Here is a 21517-nt window from a genome sequence, read left to right as displayed (position 1 = left end):
AAACACGTCCTGTCACACTCAGTGTTTCACAAGTAAGACTCACTTTCAGCAACAGATGGGTTGGTTGTCACTGACAGTGCAGTGAGCCAACATTAGCTAGCTAAGTTAGCATTGACCGAATAGCATCCCCTGGAACTGTAGCTAGCTATCACTACCGGCAGAAGGTACTGTACTCACTCAGTCCGTGTGTCGGCGGTTTTGGTCTCCTCGCCGGCCTTCTCCTCTCTCTGCACCCGGGTTTCGCTCAGTAGATTCCCACTGTTATTAGCATCTTGTCTACCGACTCGTCGCGTTCTTTGCTTACCCCCCTTAGCCGCCATGTCTACTACTGGCGCTCCCGTGCCTCGCCTTGCCCTCATTAAGGTGTTTTGTGGCAAAAGGCACCGCCATGTTTAGTGATGGCAAGTTAACTAGCGTAGACTGCGTGCTGTTCTGGACATCCCTGACAGCTACAATTAAGCAAGAAGCCACGAGGAGATGTGTATATTATGGTGTCATTTCCGTCTCATAATTCAAAAAAAGTAGGGAGGAAGGTGGAGAGAGTACCCATAAAACATGTCCAGGAAGCAGATGATCATGTTGAGGAGCTGAGACAGTTGAGAGCACATAGAAAAATGTTGAGTGCCGCTCTCAGAGTTTGTGCTATTAGTAAAAATAAACATAACTGCATATTTGGACGCAGTTAGCTATTATTCAGTGAAAGCGAGGTAAATTATCAGATAAGAAATGACCCATAATCTAGTATTTTCTGTATTTCTGCCCGCATAATTCTAGACTATTATTTTATTTTAATCAGTCATGTGTATTGCTTTATTTTCTTGTATACAGGAAGTGATTTTTATTCGCCCTGGCCAATCATTTTGTTGTATGTTAACGTTAGCGTGTTGGTTCCTGGAAGCGTGTAGGCCTTTTAGCTAGCTGTTAAAACATCTACTCACTGTTGTTATCATTTATGTAAAAATACAATCAATAATATCAAATTGTATTGGTCACATATACATGTTTAGCAGATGTTAATGCTAGTGTAGCGAAATGCTTGTGCTTCTAGTTCTGACCATGCAGTAATATCTAACAAGTAATCTAACAATTCCACAACAACTACCTTAAACACACAAGTGTAAAGGAATGAATAAGAATATGTACATATAAATATATGGATGAGTGATGGCCGAACAGCGTAGGCAAGATGCAGTAGATGGTACAGAGTACAGTATATACATATGAGATGAGTAATGTAGGGTATGTAAACATTATATAATATATAATATAAAGTGGCATTGTTTCAGTGACCAGTGATACATTTATTAAATCCAATTTTTAATTATTAAAGTTGCTAGAGATTTGAGTCAGTATGTTGGCAGCAGCCACTCAATGTTAGTGATGGCTGTTTAACAGTCTGATGGCCTTGAGATTTAAGCTGTTTTTCAGTATCTCGGTCCCAGCTTTGATGCAGGGATGAACAGGCAGTGGATAGCGGGTTGAACGGGCAGTGGTATTTTGTTTTTTATGTATTATTTCGTACACTGTTACCCCAGGAAAGTGTCATTACATACAGCCGGGAGGAACTATTGGATATAAGAGCAACATCAACTCACCCACATTACGACCAGGAATACGACTTTCCCAAAGCGGATCCTCTGTTTGGTCCACCACCCAGGACAATGGATCGGATCCCAGGGGGCGACCAAAAACAACGGCGCCGCAGAAGGGGCAGACGGAGCGGTCTTCTGGTCAGGCTCCGTAGACGGGCACATCGCCCACCGCTCACGAGTATACTACTAGCCAACGTCTCTTGACAACAAGGTAGACGAAATCCGAGCCTTCCAGAGAGACATCAGAGATTGTAACATTCTCTGTTTCACGGAAACTTGGCTCACTCAGGATACGTTATCAGAGTCGGTACAGCCACCTGGTTTCTTCACGCATCGCGCCGACAGAAACAAACATCTCTCTGGTAAGAAGAAGGGTGGGGGAGATGCCTTATGATTAATAAGTTGTGGTGTGATCATAACAACATACAGGAACTCAAGTCCTTTTGTTCACTTGATCTAGAATTCCTTACAATCAAATGCCGACTGCGTTATCTACCAAGAGAATTCTCTTCGATTATAATCACAGTCGTGTACATCCCCCCCAAGCAGACACCTCGACGGCCCTGAAAGAACTTCATTGGACTCAATGTAAACTGGAAACCACATATCCTGAGGCTGCATTTACAGCCATATTACAATGAGGGGATTCCTGAGGACTACAGCCATATTACAATGAGGGGATTCCTGAGGACTACAGCCATATTACAATGAGGGGATTCCTGAGGACTACAGCCATATTACAATGAGGGGATTCCTGAGGTCTGCAGCCATATTACAATGAGGGGATTCCTGAGGACTACAGCCATATTACAATGAGGGGATTCCTGAGGACTACAGCCATATTACAATGAGGGGATTCCTGAGGACTGCAGCCATATTACAATGAGGATATTCCTGAGGACTACAGCCATATTACAATGAGGGGATTCCTGAGGACTACAGCCATATTACAATGAGGGGATTCCTGAGGACTACAGCCATATTACAATGAGGGGATTCCTGAGGACTACAGCCATATTACAATGAGGGGATTCCTGAGGTCTGCAGCCATATTACAATGAGGGGATTCAAAGCCCATGGTGACGTCAGCTGAAAACAAAACAACGTGGTGTCATGATGTAGGGTTCTGACTGTTCATAAGCAAAGTTTTTTGTTTTCTCTTAGAGGTCATGGGCCATCCTGCAGTCAGCAATACAGTATGATCACAGACCTCCAGACAGGGCTGCACTCTCTCTGTAACACACTCACTCGCACTGCATTGAAGAATGTGTGTCTCTGTGTGTATCTCTGTGTGTGTCTATGTGTCTGTCTCTGTGTCTGTCTCTGTGTGTGTATCTATGTGTGTGTCTCTGTGTGTGTCTCTGTGTGTTTATGTGTGTGTCTCTGTGTGTGTCTCTGTGTGTGTGTCTCTGTGTGTATCTATGTGTGTGTCTCTGTGTGTGTCTCTGTGTGTGTCTCTGTGTGTCTCTGTGTGTGTCTCTGTGTGTGTCTCTGTGTGTGTCTATGTGTGTGTCTCTGTGTGTGTCTCTGTGTGTATCTATGTGTGTGTCTCTGTGTGTGTGTCTCTGTGTGTGTCTCTGTGTGTGTCTATGTGTCTGTCTCTGTGTGTGTCTATGTGTGTGTCTCTGTGTATCCTGTCCTCTTTCTAGACAGTGGGTGGAGTGTGCTACTCTGGGACTGTGGGGGTGATGAGAGGTGTGTCTTCTGTGGGCCTGAACAGAGCTGTCCTGTCCTCTTTCTAGACAGTGGGTGGAGTGTGCTACTCTGGGAAAAGGGGGGGCTTCTGTGGGCCTGAACAGAGCTGTGTGTGTGTTTTCCTCCCCTTCTTAGCCTCTATTCAGACAGCAGAGCAGCAGAGAGAGAGAAGCAGAGTAAAGGAGAGAAAGATGTCCGCTCGAGGAGTGTGTGTGTGGGGTGTTGTGTTTTTGTGTGTTGTGTCTGTCTGTCAGGCCGGAAGACAGATGCCCAAACTCTCCAACAAGAAACTGTGTGCCGACGCTGAGTGTAGCCGTGAGTACAGATAGAAATACAGCTACAGTACTACTAAAACTATACTGTTACTATACTACAGTACTACTAAAACTATACTGTTACTATACTACAGTACTACTAAAACTATACTGTTACTATACTACAGTACTACTAAAACTATACTGTTACTATACTACAGCACTACTAAAACTATACTGTTACTATACTACATGTACAGTACTATTAATACTATACTGTTATTATACTACATCTACAGCACTACTAAAACTATACTGTTACTATACTACATCTACAGTACTATTAATACTATACTGTTATTATACTACATCTACAGCACTACTAAAACTATACTGTTACTATACTACATCTACAGTACTATTAATACTATACTGTTATTATACTACATCTACAGCACTACTAAAACTATACTGTTACTATATTGCATCTGCAGTACTACTAAAACTATACTGTTACTATAGTACATCTACAGAACATCTAAAACTGTACTGTTACTATACTACAGCTAAGGTACTACTAAAACTATACTGTTACTATCCTACATCTACAGTACTATTAATACTATACTGCTATTATACTACATCTACAGCACTACTAACACTATAATGTTACTATACTACATCTACAGTACTACTAAAACTATACTGTTACTATACTACAGCCAAGGTACTACAAAAACTATACTGTTACTATACTACATCTACAGTACAACTAAAACTATACTGTTACTATACTACATCTACAGTACTATTAATACTATACTGTTATTATACTACATCTACAGTACTACTAAAACTATACTGGTACTATACTACAGCTATGGTACTACTAAAACTATACTGTTACTATACTACATCTACAGTACTACTAAAACTATACTGTTACTATACTACATCTACAGTACTATTAAAACTAAACTGTTACTATACTACAACTAAGGTACTACTAACACTATACTGTTACTATACTAAAGTACTACTAACACTATACTGTTACTATACTACAGTACCACTAACACTATTCTGTTACTATACTACATCTACAGTACTACTTAAACTATACGGTTACTATACTACAGCTAAGGTACTACTAAAACTATACTCTTACTTTACTACATCACTACTAAAACTATACTGTTACTATACTACAGCTACAGTACTACTAAAATATACTGTTACTATACTACATCTACAGTACTACTAACACTATACTGTTACTATACTACAGCTACAGTACTACTAACACTATACTGTTACTATACTACATCTACAGTACTACTAACACTATACTGTTACTATACTACAGCTACAGTACTACTAACACTATACTGTTACTATACTACAACTTTTTTGTGAGTAAAGATACAACTACAGCTACCATACTATTATACTTCTACTACTATACTAATACTACCACCACTACCACTACTACTAATGCTACTACTACTATTAATACTATACTGCTATATGTTACTTTAGTCCGTATGCCAAGTGTCACATGGGATGACGCTGGAGAGACGAAGCAGGTACGGGGAGTAAAACATTTAATATAGAACGGACATGGAACGAGACAGTAACAGCATCAGCAAACAGGTAACACAGACAAAAAACAATCAATACAGCAGCGGGGAACAGAGCTGGGGAACTGACAAATATAGGGGAGGTAATAAACAGATGATGAGTGAGTCCAGGTGAGTCCAATATCACTGATGCGCGTAGTGGATGATAGGAATGAGTGATGCAGGGCAGCCTGGTGCCCTCAAGCGCCAGAGGGGGGAAGAGCGGGAGCAGACGTGACACCAAGTGTAGCCGTGAGTGCAGGTATAACTGCAACTATTATACTACTACTGAAATACTACTACTAAACTACGATAACTACGACTACTACTACTCCTACTGCTCCAACTAATCTACTACTACTATAATACTAAGACTATTATAATATTACTACTATACTCTGACTGTAATTCCTCTACTCCTACTGTTACTACTGTTACTACTACTATACTACAACTACTACTACTACTATTACTACTACTACTACTATAATACTACTACTATACTACTACTACTATTACTACTACTACTATAATACTACAATACTACTACTACTACTACTACTACTACTGGTAGTTTTGGAGCAGTGGCTTCTTCCTTGCTGAGTGGCCTTTCAGGTAATATCGATATAGGACTCATTTTACGGCTGCTTGGTCCCATGGTGTTTATACTTGCGTACTATTGTTTGTACAGATGAACGTGGAACCTTCAGGCGTTTGGAAATTGCTTAAAGGATGAACCAGACTTGTCGAGGTCTACACATTCTTTTCCGAGGTCTTGGCTGATTTCTTTTGATTTTCCCATGATGTCAAGCAAAGAGGCACTGAGTTTGAAGGTAGGCCTTGAAATACATCCACAGATAAACCTCCAATTGACTCAAATTATGTCAATTAGCCTATCAGAAGCTTCTAAAGCCATGACATCATTTTCTGTATGTAAACTTCTGACCCACTGGAATTGTGATACAGTGAAATAATCTGTCTGGAAACAATTGTTGGAAAAATTACTTGTGTCATGCACAAAGTAGATTTCCTAACCGACAAGTATTCAGACCCTTTACTCAGTACTTTGTTGAAACACCTTTGGCAGCGATTACAGCATCGAGTCTTCTTGGGTATGACGCTACAAGCTTGGCACACCTGTATTTGGGGAGTTTCTCCCATTCTTCTCTGCAGATCTTCTCAAGCTCTGTCAGCTTGGATGGGGAACATTGCTACACAGCTGTTTTCAGGTCTACAGAGATGTTCGATTGGGTTCAAGTCCAGGCTTTGGCTGGGCCACTCAAGGACATTCAGAGACTTGTACTGAAGCCACTCCTGGGTTGTCTTGGCTGTGTGCTTAGGGTCGTTGTCCTGTTGGAAGATGAACCTTCGCCCCTGTCTGAGGTCCTGAGCGCTCTGGAGCAGGTTTTCATCAAGGATCTCTCTGTACTTTGCTTTTCCTCTATCCTGACTAGTCTCCCTGTCCCTGCCGCTGAAAAACATCCCCACAGCATGATGCTGCCACCACCATGCTTCACCGTAGGGATGGTGCCAGGTTTCCTCCAAACATGACGCTTGATATTCAGGCCAAAGCTTTCAATCTTGGTTTCATCAGACCAGACCTTTTGGCAAACTCCAAGCGGGCTGTCATGTGCCTTTTACTGAGGAGTGGCTTCTGTCTGGCCACTCTACCATAAAGGCCTAATTGGTGGATTGCTGCAGAGATGGTTGTCCTTCTGGAAGGTTCTTGGGGACCTTCAATGCTGCAGAAATGTTTCGTTACCCTTACCCAGATCTGTGCCTTGACACGGTGCTGTCTCAGAGCTCTATGGACAAATCCTTTGACCTAAGGGATAACATTTTTACAGGATGCACCTTAGCTCAATTTCGAGTCTCATAGCAAAGGGTCAGAATACTTATGTAAATGTGATATTTCAGTGTTTTTTTTTCAGACATTTGCAAAAACATTACTTTGTCACATTGGGGGATTTTGTTTAGATTGATTTTGAAACATTTTTTATTTTACCTTTATTTATCTAGGCATGTCAGTTAAGAACAAATTGTTATTTACAATGACGGCCTACACCGGCCAAACCCAGATTACGCTGGGCCAATTGTGCACCGCCCTATGGGACTCCCTGTAATGGTCCTGTGTGTAGTGGTGTAAGGGTCCTGTGTGTAGCTGGTGTAATGGTCCTGTGTGTAGTGGTGTAATGGTCCTGTGTGTAGTGGTGTAATGGTCCTGTGTGTAGTGGTGTAATGGTCCTGTGTGTAGTGGTGTAATGGTCCTGTGTGTAGTGGTGTAATGGTCCTGTGTGTAGTGGTATAATGGTCCTGTGTGTAGTGGTGTAATGGTCCTGTGTGTAGTGGTGTAATGGTCCTGTGTGTAGTGGTGTAATGGTCCTGTGTGTAGTGGTGTAAGGGTCCTGTGTGTAGTGGTGTAATGGTCCTGTGTGTAGTGGTGTAAGGGTCCTGTGTGTAGTGGTGTAAGGGTCCTGTGTGTAGTGGTGTAAGGGTCCTGTGTGTAGTGGTGTAAGGGTCCTGTGTGTAGTGGTGTAAGGGTCCTGTGTGTAGTGGTGTAATGGTCCTGTGTGTAGTGGTGTAAGGGTCCTGTGTGTAGTGGTGTAAGGGTCCTGTGTGTAGTGATGTAGAGAGTCAGGCGCAGGACAGCAGATATGAGTAAGCAACGTACTTTACTCAAAATTACAAAAATACAAAGCAACATAGCGAGCCCACTAAAACGGACCGAATTACAATAAACAATCACTCACAAACAAAACATGGGGAACAGAGGGTTAAATAATAAACAAGTAATTGGTTGAGTGAAGCCAGGTGTGAAAGACAAAGACAAAACAAATGGAAAATGGATCAGAGGTGGCTAGAAGGCCGGTGACGTCGACTGCCGAACACCACCCGAACAAGGAGAGGGACCGACTTCGACGGAAGTTGTGACACTCCCAATCACAGCAGGTTGTGATACAGCGTGGATTCGAACCAGGGTGTAACGGGTGTCGTAAGGATTAGACCAAGGTGCAGCGGGAACGTGTATACTCATCTTCTTTATTAAATCAAAAGAAGGAAAAACAAACAAATCACGTATACAAAACAACGAACGCCACTATACAGTCCTGTCAGGTGCACAGACACAAAACAGGAAACAACTACCCACAAATCCCATAGAAAAAACACCCCTCTTAAATAAGACCTTCAATTCGAAGCAACGAGGAGCAGCTGCTTCCAATTGAAGGTCAACCCCATAACTAAACATAGAAATAGAAAGACTAGAACTAACATAGAAAAACACTAACCTAGAACATAGACCAAAAACCCCGGAACACTCTAAACAAACACCCCTCTTACATAATAACATAGCCCAACAAACCCCGAAACACTCTAAACAAATACCCTCTGCCACGTCCTGACCAAACTACAATAACAAATAACCCCTTTACTGGTCAGGACGTGACACAGGGTGTCCGTAGTGACGCCTCAAGCACTGAGATGCAGTGCCTTAGGTTGCTGCGCCACTCAGGAGCCCTAATGACGTGGGGGAAAAAGAATGTAATCCATTTGAGAATAAGGCTGTAACGTAACAAAATGTGGAAAACATGAAGGGGTCTGAATATTTTCCTGAATGCTCTGTACTTGGAGAACCCAGTGGGTTCTGGTAGCATTTAATAGCTGATTCTAGGATTTGTAATTTCTAATGTATATGTTTTTGCTGTTTGTTCTTTGTTATAGAGCCAAAAACGTTGTAGAAGGGGTTTATCCATACATCTCCATTTTGGATAGACAGCTCTTTGTGTTGTTGTTTGTTTAAATGTTCCAATTTTCACAGAAGTGGTTAGTGTATTTGTTGTTCCCTGTGGCTCAGTTGGTAGAGCATGGTGTGTGCAACGCAGGTTTGTGGGTTCGATTCCCATGGGGGGCAGTACAATTTTTTTTTTTTAAACGTATGAAATGTATGCATTCACTACTGTAAGTCGCTCTGGATAAGAGCGTCTGCTAAATGACTAAAATGTAAATGTAAAAATATTTCTGTATTGTTTTAGTGATTCACCATAGTGAAACCCTAGGCTCTTTATGTTTTTGGTTGGATAGGTTTCTCAATTTCTTTCTTAGGTTTTTGCATTCTTCATCAAACCATTTGTCATTGTTTTTAATTTTCTTAGGTTGTCTGCTGAAAGGTCAAATATACTGTTTAAAATTTCTACAGCGAAGTTTACACCTTCACTATTACAGTGAAATGCTTTGTCCAGGAAGTTGTCTAAAAGGGATTGAAATTGTTGTTGCCTGATTGTTTTTAGTGGGTTTCTACACTACGTTCCTTCCATCTATAGCATTTCTTAATATTATGCAGTTCCTTTGGCTTTGATGAGTCCTGATTGAGTATTGCTCTGTTAATGTAGACTTTGATTTTGCTATGATCTGATCTGACTATGTAAAGACCCAGTGTGTGACAGAGCTGTGTCAGAGTTGTGACCTGTTTTTGTTGGTTGTTTTGTCATAGTTTTGTCTCGGGGGGCATATTTGGGAGGGAATACTGTCACCTCCAGGTAGATGTTTGTCCCCCTGTGTGCTGAGATTGTCAGGTTCTTGTCCAGTTCTGGCATTTAGGTCGCCAGACTAGAACATGTCCCTGCATTGCAGTAGTCTAACCGAGAAGTGACAAAAGCATGGATACATTTTCTGCATCCTTTTTGGACAGAAATTGTCTGATTTTTGCAATGTTACGTAGATGGAAAAAAGCTGTCCTTGAAACAGTCTTGATATGTTCATCAAAAGAGAGATCAGGGTCCAGAGTAACGCCGAGGTCCTTCACAGTTTTATTTGAGACGATTGTACAACCAAGATTAATTGTCAGATTCAGCAGAAAATCTATTTGTTACTTGGGAGTTTAAAAGTAGAACATTTGCAGCCATCCACTTCCTTATGTCTGAAACACAGGCTTCCAGGGAGGGCAATTTTGGGGCTTCACCATGTTTCATCGAAATGTACAGCTGTGTGTCGTCCGCATAGCAGTGAAAGTTAACATTATGTTTCCTAAAACGGAGCCTTGAGGAACACCGATATTTACAGTTGATTTGTCAGAGGACAAACCATCTCGAGACAAACTGATATCTTTCCGACAGATAAGATCTAAACCAGGCCAGAACTTGTCCGTGTAGACCAATTTGGGTTTCCAATCTCTCCAAAAGAATGTGGTGATTGATGGTATCAGAAGCAGCACTAAGGTCTAGGAGCATGAAGACAGATGCAGAGCCTCGGTCTGAAGCCATTTAAAGGACATTTACCTTTACATTTTGTTTTGAGAGGAATGGGAGATTTGATGTAGGCCGATAGTTTTTTATATTTTCTGGGTCAAGTTTTGGCTTTTTCAAGAGAGGCTTTATTACTGCCACACAGGAAGCAGGGGTCCGTAATTTGCTTTCTAATGATCATGATCTTTTTGTCAAAGAAGTTCATGAATTCATCACTGCTGAAGTGAGAGCCATCTTCTCTTGGGGAATGCTGCTTTTTAGTTAACTTTGCGACTGTATGAAAAATACATTTTAGATTGTTCTTATTTTCCTCAATTAAGTTGTAAAAATAGGATGATCGAGCAGCAGTGAGGGCTCTTCGATACTGCACGGTACTGTCTTTCCAAGCTAGTTGGAAGACTTCCAGTTTGGTGTGGCGCCATTTCTATTCCAATTTTCTGGAAGCTTGCTTCAGGGCTCGGGTATTTTCTGTATACCAGGGAGCAAGTTTCTTATGACAAATGTTTTTTGTTTTTAGGGTGCGACTGCATCTAGGGTATTGCACAAGGTTAAATTGAGTTCCTCAGTTAGGTGGTTAACTGATTTTTTTGTACTCAGGTGTCCTTGGGTAGGTGGAGGGAGTCTGGAAAGGCATCTAGGAATCTTTAGGTTGTCCGAGAATTTATGGCACGGCTTTTAATGATCCTTGGTTGGGGTCTGAGCAGATTATTTGTTGCGATTGCAAATGTAATAAAATGGTGGTCCGATAGTCCAGGATTATGAGGAAAAACATTAAGATCCACAACATTTATTCCATGGGACAAAACTAGGTCCAGAGTATGACTGTGGCAGTGAGTAGGGCCGGAGACATGTTGGACAAAACCCACTGAGTCGATGATGGCTCCGAAAGCCTTTTGGAGTGGGTCTGTGGACTTTTCCACATGAATATTAGTCACCAGAAATTTGAATATTATCTGCCATGACTACAAGATCCGCTGTATACTGCCCAGGAGGCCTGTAAACAGTAGCTATAAAAAGTGATTGAGTAGGCTGCATATATTTCATGACTAGAAGCTCAATAGACGAAAACAGTCATTTTTGCTATCGTAAATGTTAGCAACACCTCTGCCTTTGCGGGATGCGTGGGGGATATGGTCACTAGTGTAACCAGGAGGTGAGGCCTCATTTAACACAGTAAATTCATCAGGCTTAAGCCATGTTTCAGTCAGGCCAATCACATCAAGATTATGATCAGTGATTAGTTCATTGACTATAACTGCCTTGGAAGTGAGGGATCTAACATTAAGTAACCCTATTTTGAGATGTGAGGTATCACGATCTCTTTCAATAATGACAGGAATGGAGGAGGTCTTTATTCTAGTTAGATTGCTAAGGCGAACACCTCCATGTTTAGTTTTTCCCAACCTAGATCGAGGCACAGACATGGTCTCAATGGGGAAAGCTGAGCTGACTACACTGACTGTGCTAGTGGCAGACTCCACTAAGCTGGCAGGCTGGCTAACAGCCTGCTGCCTGGCCTGCACCCTATTTCATTGTGGAGCTAGAGGAGTTAGAGCCCTGTCTATGTTCATAGATTAGATGAGAGCACCCCTCCAGCTAGGATGGAGTCCGTCACTCCTCAACAGGCCAGGCTTGGTCCTGTTTGTGGGTGAGTTCCAGAAAGAAGGCCAATTATCTACAAATTCTATCTTTTGGGAGGGGCAGAAAACAGTTTTCAACCAGCGATTGAGTTGTGAGACTCTGCTGTAGAGCTCATCACTCCCCCTAACTGGGAGGGGGCCAGAGACAATTACTCGATGCCGACACATCTTTCTAGCTGATTTACACGCTGAAGCTATGTTACGCTTGGTGACCTCTGACTGTTTCATCCTAACATCGTTGGTGCCGACGTGGATAACAATATCTCTATACTCTCTACACTCGCCAGTTTTAGCTTTAGCCAGCACCATCTTTAGATTAGCCTTAACATCGGTAGCCCTGCCCCCTGGTAAACAGTGTATGATCGCTGGATGATTCGATTTAAGTCTAATACTACGGATAATGGAGTCGCCAATGACTAGGGTTTTCAATTTGTCAGAGATAATGGTGGGAGGCTTCAGCAGCTCAGACCCCGTAACGGGAGGAGTAGAGACCAGAGAAGGCTCGACCTCTGACTCCGACTCGCTGCTTAATGGGGAGAACCGGTTGAAAGTTTCTGTCGGCTGAATAAGCGACACTGGTTGAGCATTCCTACAGCATTTCCCTCCAGAAGCCATGAGAAAGTTGTCCGGCTGCGGGGACCGTGCGAGGGGATTTATACTAACGTTACTATCTGTACTTACTGGTAGCACAGACGCTGTTTAATCCTTTCCTACACTTAAATTACCCTTGCCTAACGATTGTGTCTGAAGCTGGGCTTGCAGCACAGCTATCCTCGCCATTAGGCGATCGTTCTCCTGTATAATATGAGTACAGCAACTGCAATTAGAAGGCATAATGTTAATGTTACTACTTAGCTTCGGCTGGTGGAGGTCCTGTAGAACCATGTCCAGATAAACCGTCCGGGGTGAAAAAGTTGAATGAAAAAAGTTGAGCGAGGGGAAAAAATCTAAATATAAAATAGTAATTAAAAAGTAGAATCCGTAAAGTTGGCAGGTAGCAAAGTAAGGTTAGCAACAAACCGCATAGCAGCATATAAACAAGTCTACAAGTTGTGACCGGAAATGACGCATCAGATTCACAACTGTCAGAATGTTGAGGCCCTCTTTGCGGGAGTGGGGGGCATAGGTCTGATCATCTGAGGGTGACCTATTTGGGATGTGGACATGGTTGGTTTGGGGAGGTATTGATTGGTTGGGGTGGGGGTGTGGATGTGGCTGGTGATGCTGTGGTCGGAATGTAGGTCCTCTCGGCGTGGGTCCTCTAGGTCCCACAGGTCTGCAAGAGTGTCTCGTAGGTCGATTGAGATTGTATGGCTTTTTGCTCAATTTTATACGCCTGTTTGGGGCGGCAGGTAGCCTAGTGGTTAGAGCATTGGGCCAGTAACTTAAAGGTTGCTAGATCGAATTCCCAAGCTGACAAGGTAAAAATCTGTCGTTCTGCCCATGAACAAGGCAGTTAACCCACTGTTCCTAGGCCGTCATTGAAATAAGAATTTGTTCTTAACTGACTTGCCTAGTTAAATAAAGGTTCAATAAAACATTATAAAAATAATCGGGATTTGGTCCCCTTTTGCTGCTATAACAGCCTCCACTCTTCTGGAAAGGCTTTCCACTAGATGTTGGAACATTGCAGGGACTTGCTTCCATTCAGCCACAAGAGCATTAGTGAGTTGGACACTGATGTTGGGTGATTAGGCCTGGCTCGCAGTCGGCGTTCCAATTCATCCCAAAGGTGTTCGATGGGATTGAGGTCAGAGCTTTTGGCAGGTTTGACAGAAATTGTACATGTTGGAAAGGTAGCATCCTATGATGGTGTTGAAAGTCACTGAGGTTTTCAGTAAGGCCATTCTACTGCCAATGTTTGTCAATGGAGATTGTATGGCTTTTTACTCGTTTTTATTCACCTGTCAGCATCGGGTGTGGCTGAAATAGCCGAATCCACTAATTTGAAGGGTGTCCACATGGCTTTGTATATATAGTGTATTTACCATTTAAGTCCATAAGGAGTACAATCAGTGGCTTGTGGGGGGGTGGTTGTCAGGAGGGCTATCAAGGGGGCTGACGGGGGTGCTAGGAGGGGGTCCTCTGGGATTGGGGTTCTTCATTTATCTGTCCTGCTGTGATGTCGAGGCCATGGTAAGGGGTAGACTGTTCTGCTGTGGAGTCAAGACTTCGGTCTCTCTCTCTCTCTCTCTCTCTCTCTCTCTCTCTCTCTCTCTCTCTCTCTCTCTCTCTCTCTCTCTCTCTCTCTCTCTCTCTCTCTCTCTCTCTCTTAGTATTACTTAGCAGCCAATGTCATGCCATTTTTCGTGCCTTTTTACACTAGCACGAGACACCTGCATGCATGCACTTGTTGTAGCCAGTTGAAATCGACATTTCACCAACATTTAATTTGAATTTTTTTTATTTCACCTTTATTTAACCAGGTAGGCTAGTTGAGAACAAGTTCATGTACAACTGCGACCTGGCCAAGAAAAAGTAAAGCAGTTCGCCACACACAACAACACAGAGTTACACATGGAATAAACAAGCATACAGTCAATAATACAGTAGAAAAAGTCTATATACAGTGTGTGCAAATGAGGTAAGATAAGGGAGGTAAGGCAATAAATAGGCCATGGTGGTGAAGTAATTACAATATACCAATTAAACACTGGAATGATAGATGTGCAGAAGATTAATGTGCAAGTAGAGATACTGGGGTGCAAAGGAGCAAGAAAAATAAATAAATACAGTATGTGGTTGAGGTAGTTGGATGGGCTATTTACAGATGGGCTATGTACAGGTGCAGTGATCTGTGAGCTGCTCTGACAGCTGGTGCTTAAAGCTAGTGAGGGAGATATGAGTCTCCAGCTTCAGTGATTTTTGCAGTTCGTTCCCGTCATTGGCAGCAAAGAACTGGAAGGAAAGGCGGCCAAAGTAGGAATTAGCTTTGGGGGTGATCAATGAGATATGCTTGCTGGAGTGCGTGCTACCTGTTGGTGCTGCTATGGTGACCAGTGAGCTGAGATAAGGCGGGGCTTTACCTAGCAAAGACATTTAGATGACCTGGAGACAGTGGGTTTGGCGACGAGTATGAAGCGAGGGCCAGCCAACGAGAGGGTACAGGTCGCAGTGGTGGGTAGAATATGGTGCTTTGGTGACAAAACAGATGGCACTGTGATAGACTGCATCCAATTTGTTGAGTAGAGTGTTGGAGGCTATTTTGTAAATGACATCGCCGAAGTTGAGGATCGGTAGGATGGTCAGTTTTACGAGGGTATGTTTGGCAGCATGAGTGAAGGATGCTTTGTTGTGAAATAGGAAGCCGATTCTAGATTTAATTTTGGATTGGAGATGCTTAATGTGAGTCTGGAAGGAGAGTTTACGGTCTAGCCAGACACCTAGGTATTTGTAGTTGTCCACATATTCTAAGTCAGAACCGTTCAGAGTATTGATGCTGGACGGGCGGGCAGGTGCGGGCAGCGATCAGTTGAAGAGCATGCATTTAGTTTTACTTGCATTTAAGAGCAGTTGGAGGCACGGAAGGAAAGTTGTATGGCATTGAAACTCGTCTGGAGGTTAGTTAACACAGTGTCCAAAGAAGGGCCAGAAGTATACAGAATGGTGTCATCTGCGTAGAGGTGGATCAGAGAATCACCAGCAGCAAGAGCGACATCATTGATGTATACAGAAGAGAGTCGGCCTGAGGAATTGAACCCTGTGGCACCCCCATAGAGACTGCCAGAGATCCGGACAACAGGCCCTCCAATTTGACACACTGAACTCTATCAGAGAAGTAGTTGGTGAACCAGGCGAGGCAGTCATTTTACAAACCAAGGCTGTTGAGTCTGCCGATAAGAATGTGGTGATTGACAGAGTCGAAAGCCTTGGCCAGGTCGATGAATACGGCTGCACTGTAATGTCTCTCATCGATGGCGGTTATGATATCATTTAGGACCTTGAGCGTGGCTGAGGTGCTTCTAGACCTGCATTGCTTGCTGTTTGGGGTTTTAGGCTGGGTTTCTGTACAGCACTTTGAGATATCAGCTGATGTAAGAAAGGCTATATGAATAAATTTGATTTGATTTGAGGTGCACCCATGACCAGCTCTGAAACCAGATTGCATAGCGGAGAAGGTACGGTGGGATTCCAAATGGTCAGTAATCTGTTTGTTAACTTGGCTTTCAAAGACCTTAGAAAGGCAGGGTAGGATAGATATAGGTCTGTAGCAGTTTGGGTCTAGAGTGTCACCCCCTTTGAAGAGGGGGATGATTGCGGCAGCTTTCCAATCTTTGGGAATCTCAGACAATACGAAGAGAGGTTGAACAGGCTAGTAATAGGGGTTGCAACAATTTCGGCAGATCATTTTAGAAAGAGAGGGTCCAGATTGTCTAGCCCGGCTGATTTGTAGGGGTCCAGATTTTGCAGCTCTTTCAGAACATCAGCTATCTGGATTTGGGTGAAGGAGAAATTGGGGAGGCTTGGGCGAGTTGCTGCAGGGGGTGCAAGGCAGTTGACCGGGGTAGGGGTAGCCAAGTGGAAAGCATGGCCAGCCATAGAAAAATGCTTATTGAAATTCTCAATTATAGTGGATTTATTGGTGGTGACAGTGTTTCCTAGCCTCACTGCAGTGGGCAGCTGGGAGGAGGTGCTCTTATTCTCCATGGACTTTACAGTGTCCCAGAACTTTTTGGATTTAGTGCTACAGGATGCAAATTTCTGTTTGAAAGAGCCTTAGCTTTCCTAACTGCCTGTGTATATTGGTTCCTAACTTCCCTGAAAAGTTGCATACCACGGGGGCTATTCGATGCTAATGCAGTTCGCCACAGGATGTTTTTGTGCTGGTCAAGGGCAGTCAGGTCTGGAGTGAACCAAGGGCTATATCTATTCCTGGTTCTAAATTTTTTGAATGGGGTATGCTTATTTAAGATGGTGAGGAAGGCACTTCTAAAGAATAACCAGGCATCCTCTACTGACGGGATGAGGTCAGTATCCTTCCAGGATACCCGGGCCAGGTCGATTAGAAAGGCCTGCTTGCTGAAGTGTTTTAGGGAGCGTTTGACAGTGATGAGGGGTGGACGTTTGACCGCAGACCCATTACGGATGCAGGCAATGAGGCCGTGATCGCTGAGATCTTGGTTGAAAAAGACAGAGGTGTATTTGGAGGGCAAGTTGGTTAGGATGATATCTATGAGGGTGCCTGTGTTTACGGATTTGGGGTTGTACCTCGTTGGTTCATTGATCATTTGTGTGAAATTGAGGGCATCAAGCTTAGATTATAGGATGGCCGGGGTGTTAAGCATGTCCCAGTTTAGGTCACCTAGCAGCATGAGCTCTGAAGATAGATGGGGGGCAATCAATTCACATATGGTGTCCAGGGCACAGTTGGGGGCAGAGGGTGGTCTATAGCAAGCTGCAACGGTGAGAAACTTGTTTCTGAAAAGGTGGATTTTAAAAGTAGAAGCTCAAATTGTTTGGGTACAGACCTGGATAGTAAGACTGAACTCTGCAGGCTATCTCTGCAGTAGATTGCAACTCTGCCCCCTTTGGCAGTTCTATCTTGTCGGAAAATTTTATAGTTAGGGATGGAAATTTCTGGGTTTTTGGTGGTCTTCCTAAGCCAGGATTCAGACACGGCTAGGACATCCGGGTTGGAAGAGTGTGCTAAAGCAGTGAATAAAACAAACTTAGGGAGGCGGCTTCTAATGTTAACATGCATGAAACCAAGGCTTTTACGGTTACAGAAGTCAACAAATGAGAGTACCTGGGGAATAGGAGTGGAGCTAGGCACTGCAGGGCCTGGGTTAACCTCTACATCACCAGAGGCTATAAGAACTGGTCGTCTAGTACGTTTGGAACAGAGAGTAAAAGGATCAGGTTTCTGGGCGCGATAGAATAGATTCAAGGCATAATGTACAGACAAAGGTATGGTAGTATGTGAATACATTGGAGGTAAACCTAGGCATTGAGTGTTGATGACAGAGATATTGTCTCGAGAAACATTTAAACCAGCTGATGTCACTGCATGTATGGGAGGTGGAACTAAAGGGTTAGCTAAGGCATTTTGAGCAGGGCTAGTAGCTCTACAGTGAAATAAGACAATAATCACTAACCAGAACAGCAATGGACAAGGCATATTGACATTAGGGAGAGGCATGGGTAGCCGTGTGATCATAGGGGTCCAGTGAGTAATTAGGCTGGCTGGAAACACGGTAATTCAGACAGCTAACAGGCCAGGGCTAGCAAGCTAGCAGAAGGGCCTGAGAGGGACGTCGCGACGGAGGAAGTCTTTTATAGCCTCCTCGTGTGGTTACATCGACTAGACCAGTCGTGATGGATTAGTAGGGTTCCGTGTTGCAAAGGGGTCCAGTCCAATTGGCAAAATATGTACAGTGGCCCTAGAAATTGGCCGATGGACCTATTCAGCTAACATTCCGATATGCTCTAGACAGCTAGCAGATGGACATTCAGGGGACGCCGCAACGTAGAAGCTGGGCTCGGTATCTTGAAATAAGTGGTAAAAGTGATTTATTTGTTAAATATTCGACTTCATGGCTCACACAACAGTAGTCAGGGATCTACTTCATTATAGATAGAATACGTGATTATATGAAAATATATTTTAAACCATTTAAAGCAGTACTAAAATATATGCATTTCAATGAGAGATTCTCTTTTCTGTACCCTTTGTGTGCGGGACCGAAGCTGTTGCCAGGGACGCAAGGCCTGAGCACGTTGGAAAATTAAAACCTCTGTTCCTCCTTACTGTTACTATAGTAAGTTAATATAATACTACCATAACTGTGCTGTTGCCAGGGACACAAGGCCTGAGCACGTTGGAAAATTAAAACCTCTGTTCCTCCTTACTGTTACTATAGTAAGTTAATATAATACTACCATAACTGTGCTGTTGCCAGGGACACAAGGCCTGAGCACGTTGGAAAATTAAAACCTCTGTTCCTCCTTACTGTTACTATAGTAAGTTAATATAATACCACCATAACTGTGCTTCTTCAACAACTACATTCATATACTGATTGTACTACGTGTATGTGTGTGTGTGTGTGTGTGTGTGTGTGTGTGTGTGTGTGTGTGTGTGTGTGTGTGTGTATGTGTTAGACCCCATCCTGATCGCCCGTGCCTTAGAGGACTACTACCCTGGAGACTGCCGGTTCATCTCTCTGCGTCAGGGTCAGGTGGTCTATGTCTACGCCTTGCTGAAGGACCGAGGAAACATGTTCTGGGCTGGCAGCGTAAGGATCTGTGTGTGTGTGTGTGTGTGTGTGTGTGTGTGTGTGTGTGTGTGTGTGTGTGTGTGTGTGTGTGTGTGTGTGTGTGTGTGAGCATGTGTGAGCATGTGTGAGCGTGTGTGAGCATGTGTGAGCGTGTGTGAGCGTGTGTGAGCGTGTGTGAGCGTGTGTGGTGTGCAAGTGTTGGTGCTTCTTGAGATGTGAATGTATAGTAGTATTTATATATAGTATTATTTATATGCAGTATTATTTATATATAGTAGTATTTATTTATAGTAGAAGTATTTATTTATAGTAGTATTTATAAATATTAATATTTATTTTGTTCTATGGTCTGCTATCAGACTGTAATATATTATGTTGTTCTATATTATGTTGTTCTATGGTCTGCTATCAGACTAATATATTTTGTTGTTCTATGGTCTGCTATCAGACTGTAATATATTATGTTGTTCTATGGTCTGCTATCAGACTGTAATATATTATGTTGAGACATTGTAACAGAGCAGTTCAACCATCAGTGATGTTTAAGCTTGAGACCTGAAGACTTACATTTGCTCTGTGTGTGTGCGTGTGCGTGTGTGCGTGTTGTTTGTTGTTTTTTTAACCAGGTCCAGGGGTCGTACTACGGGGAACAGGAGGCAAGACTGGGACATTTCCCCAGCAGCGTCGTTGAGGAGACACACGCTCTCATGCCAGCTACCAACGAGGTCATGACTGATGTAGGTGCTCAAACACGCACACACACATAATCATTTTTCCGCAAAATCAATTGATATAGAATATTAGGCATCTCTCCTCCTCCTCTCCCCCTCTCTTCTCCTGTCCTCCTTCTCCTCCTCTCCCCCTCTCTTCTCCTGTCCTCCTCTCCTCTTCTCACCCTCTCTTCTCCTCTCCCTCTCTCCTCCTCCTCTCCTCCTCTTCTCACCCTCTCTTCTCCTCTCCTCCTCTCCGCTCCTCTCCTCCTCTTCTCACCCTCTCTTCTCCTCTCCCCCTCTCCTCCTCCTCTCCTCCTTTTCTCACCCTCTCTTCTCCTCTCCTACCCGCTCCTCTCTTCTCCTCTCCCCCTCTCTTCTCCTCTCCCCCTCTCTTCTCCTCTCCTCTTCTCCCCCTCTCTTCTCCTCTCCTCCTCCTCTCCGCCCCTCTCCTCCTCTTCTCACCCTCTCTTCTCCTCTCTTCCTCTCCCCTCCTCTCTTCTCCTCTCCCCCTCTCCGCTCCTCTCCTCCTCTTCTCCCCTTCTCTTATCCAGAATTGGGACTTTTACTGTAACTGAAGACTGAAGTGTCCTGATTCTTTATCTCCCGACTGGCGCACTGCAACATGAGGACAGCCCTTACAGCATCAAAACAGTATCTCTATTATCTACAAGCTATGATGAAAACACATTATAGTTGAATAATTTTGCTTTATTAGATGCATATACAGTATATTCTTTAGAATAAACCTTCCTCTCAGCTGTTTGTTATCTCTGTGACTTTAATCTGAAAGAATAAAGATACTATGCTGCTCTGATCACTGCTGTCTCTTCTGGTGTCTAGCTTTCATTATCACTGCTGTCTCTCCTGGTGTCTAGCCTTCATTATCACTGCTGTCTCTTCTGGTGTCTAGCTTTCATTATCACTGCTGTCTCTTCTGGTGTCTAGCCTTCATTATCACTGCTGTCTCTTCTGGTGTCTAGCCTTCATTATCACTGCTGTCTCTTCTGGGGTCTAGCCTTCATTATCACTGCTGTCTCTTCTGGGGTCTAGCCTTCATTATCACTGCTGTCTCTTCTGGGGTCTAGCCTTCATTATCACTGCTGTCTCTTCTGGTGTCTAGCTTTCATGAGATATAACCTAAACCAACACACTCCAGAACCTAGCAGCAACACACTCCAGAACCTAGAAGCGACACACTCCAGAACCTAGAAGCGACACACTCCAGAACCTAGAAGAGACACACTCCAGAACCTAGAAGAGACACACTCCAGAACCTAGAAGAGACACACTCCAGAACCTAGAAGCGACACACTCCAGAACCTAGAAGCGACACACTCCAGAACCTAGAAGCGACACACTCCAGAACCTAGAAGCGACACACTCAGAACCTAGAAGCGACACACGCCAGCACAGTAGGTGGTGTGCACCTTTTTAGTTTTTTTAACTGCCAACCCAGCAAACCAACATTTGTTCTGTGAAAGTTCTCAGAACAACCGTTAGGTTAGAGCAAATTTTCTCATAACACGAAATTGTCCAGTTGTGCTGAT

General features: G+C 43.4%; 2 protein-coding genes across 3 annotated transcripts in view; one reads left to right on the top strand and one right to left on the bottom strand.

The window, feature by feature from the left end:
- Positions 1 to 426, bottom strand: part of alg9 (ALG9 alpha-1,2-mannosyltransferase) — a 75464-nt gene extending 75038 nt beyond the window's left edge. Inside the window, exon 1 of one of the 2 annotated variants that reach the window (XM_029699364.1) lies at positions 178 to 426. In XM_029699364.1, coding sequence (XP_029555224.1) covers positions 178 to 359 — 182 coding nt within the window. In that variant the 5' untranslated portion in view covers positions 360 to 426. The remainder of the gene's footprint in view (positions 1 to 177) is intronic. The other variant, XM_029699365.1, reaches the window with a different exon arrangement.
- Positions 427 to 3191: 2765 nt separating this feature from the next.
- mia (MIA SH3 domain containing) lies at positions 3192 to 20787 on the top strand. The gene is made up of 4 exons (XM_029699367.1): positions 3192 to 3602; positions 19142 to 19275; positions 19884 to 19994; positions 20522 to 20787. The coding sequence occupies exons 1-4, from the start codon at positions 3479 to 3481 to the stop codon at positions 20543 to 20545; spliced, it is 393 nt and encodes a 130-aa protein (XP_029555227.1). The 5' UTR covers positions 3192 to 3478; the 3' UTR covers positions 20546 to 20787.
- Positions 20788 to 21517: the final 730 nt, after the last annotated feature.

The sequence above is a fragment of the Salmo trutta genome, chromosome 19 (assembly GCF_901001165.1).
Source record: "Salmo trutta chromosome 19, fSalTru1.1, whole genome shotgun sequence".
Lineage (NCBI taxonomy): Eukaryota > Metazoa > Chordata > Actinopteri > Salmoniformes > Salmonidae > Salmo > Salmo trutta.
This window is presented reverse-complemented; position numbering and strand designations above follow the sequence as displayed.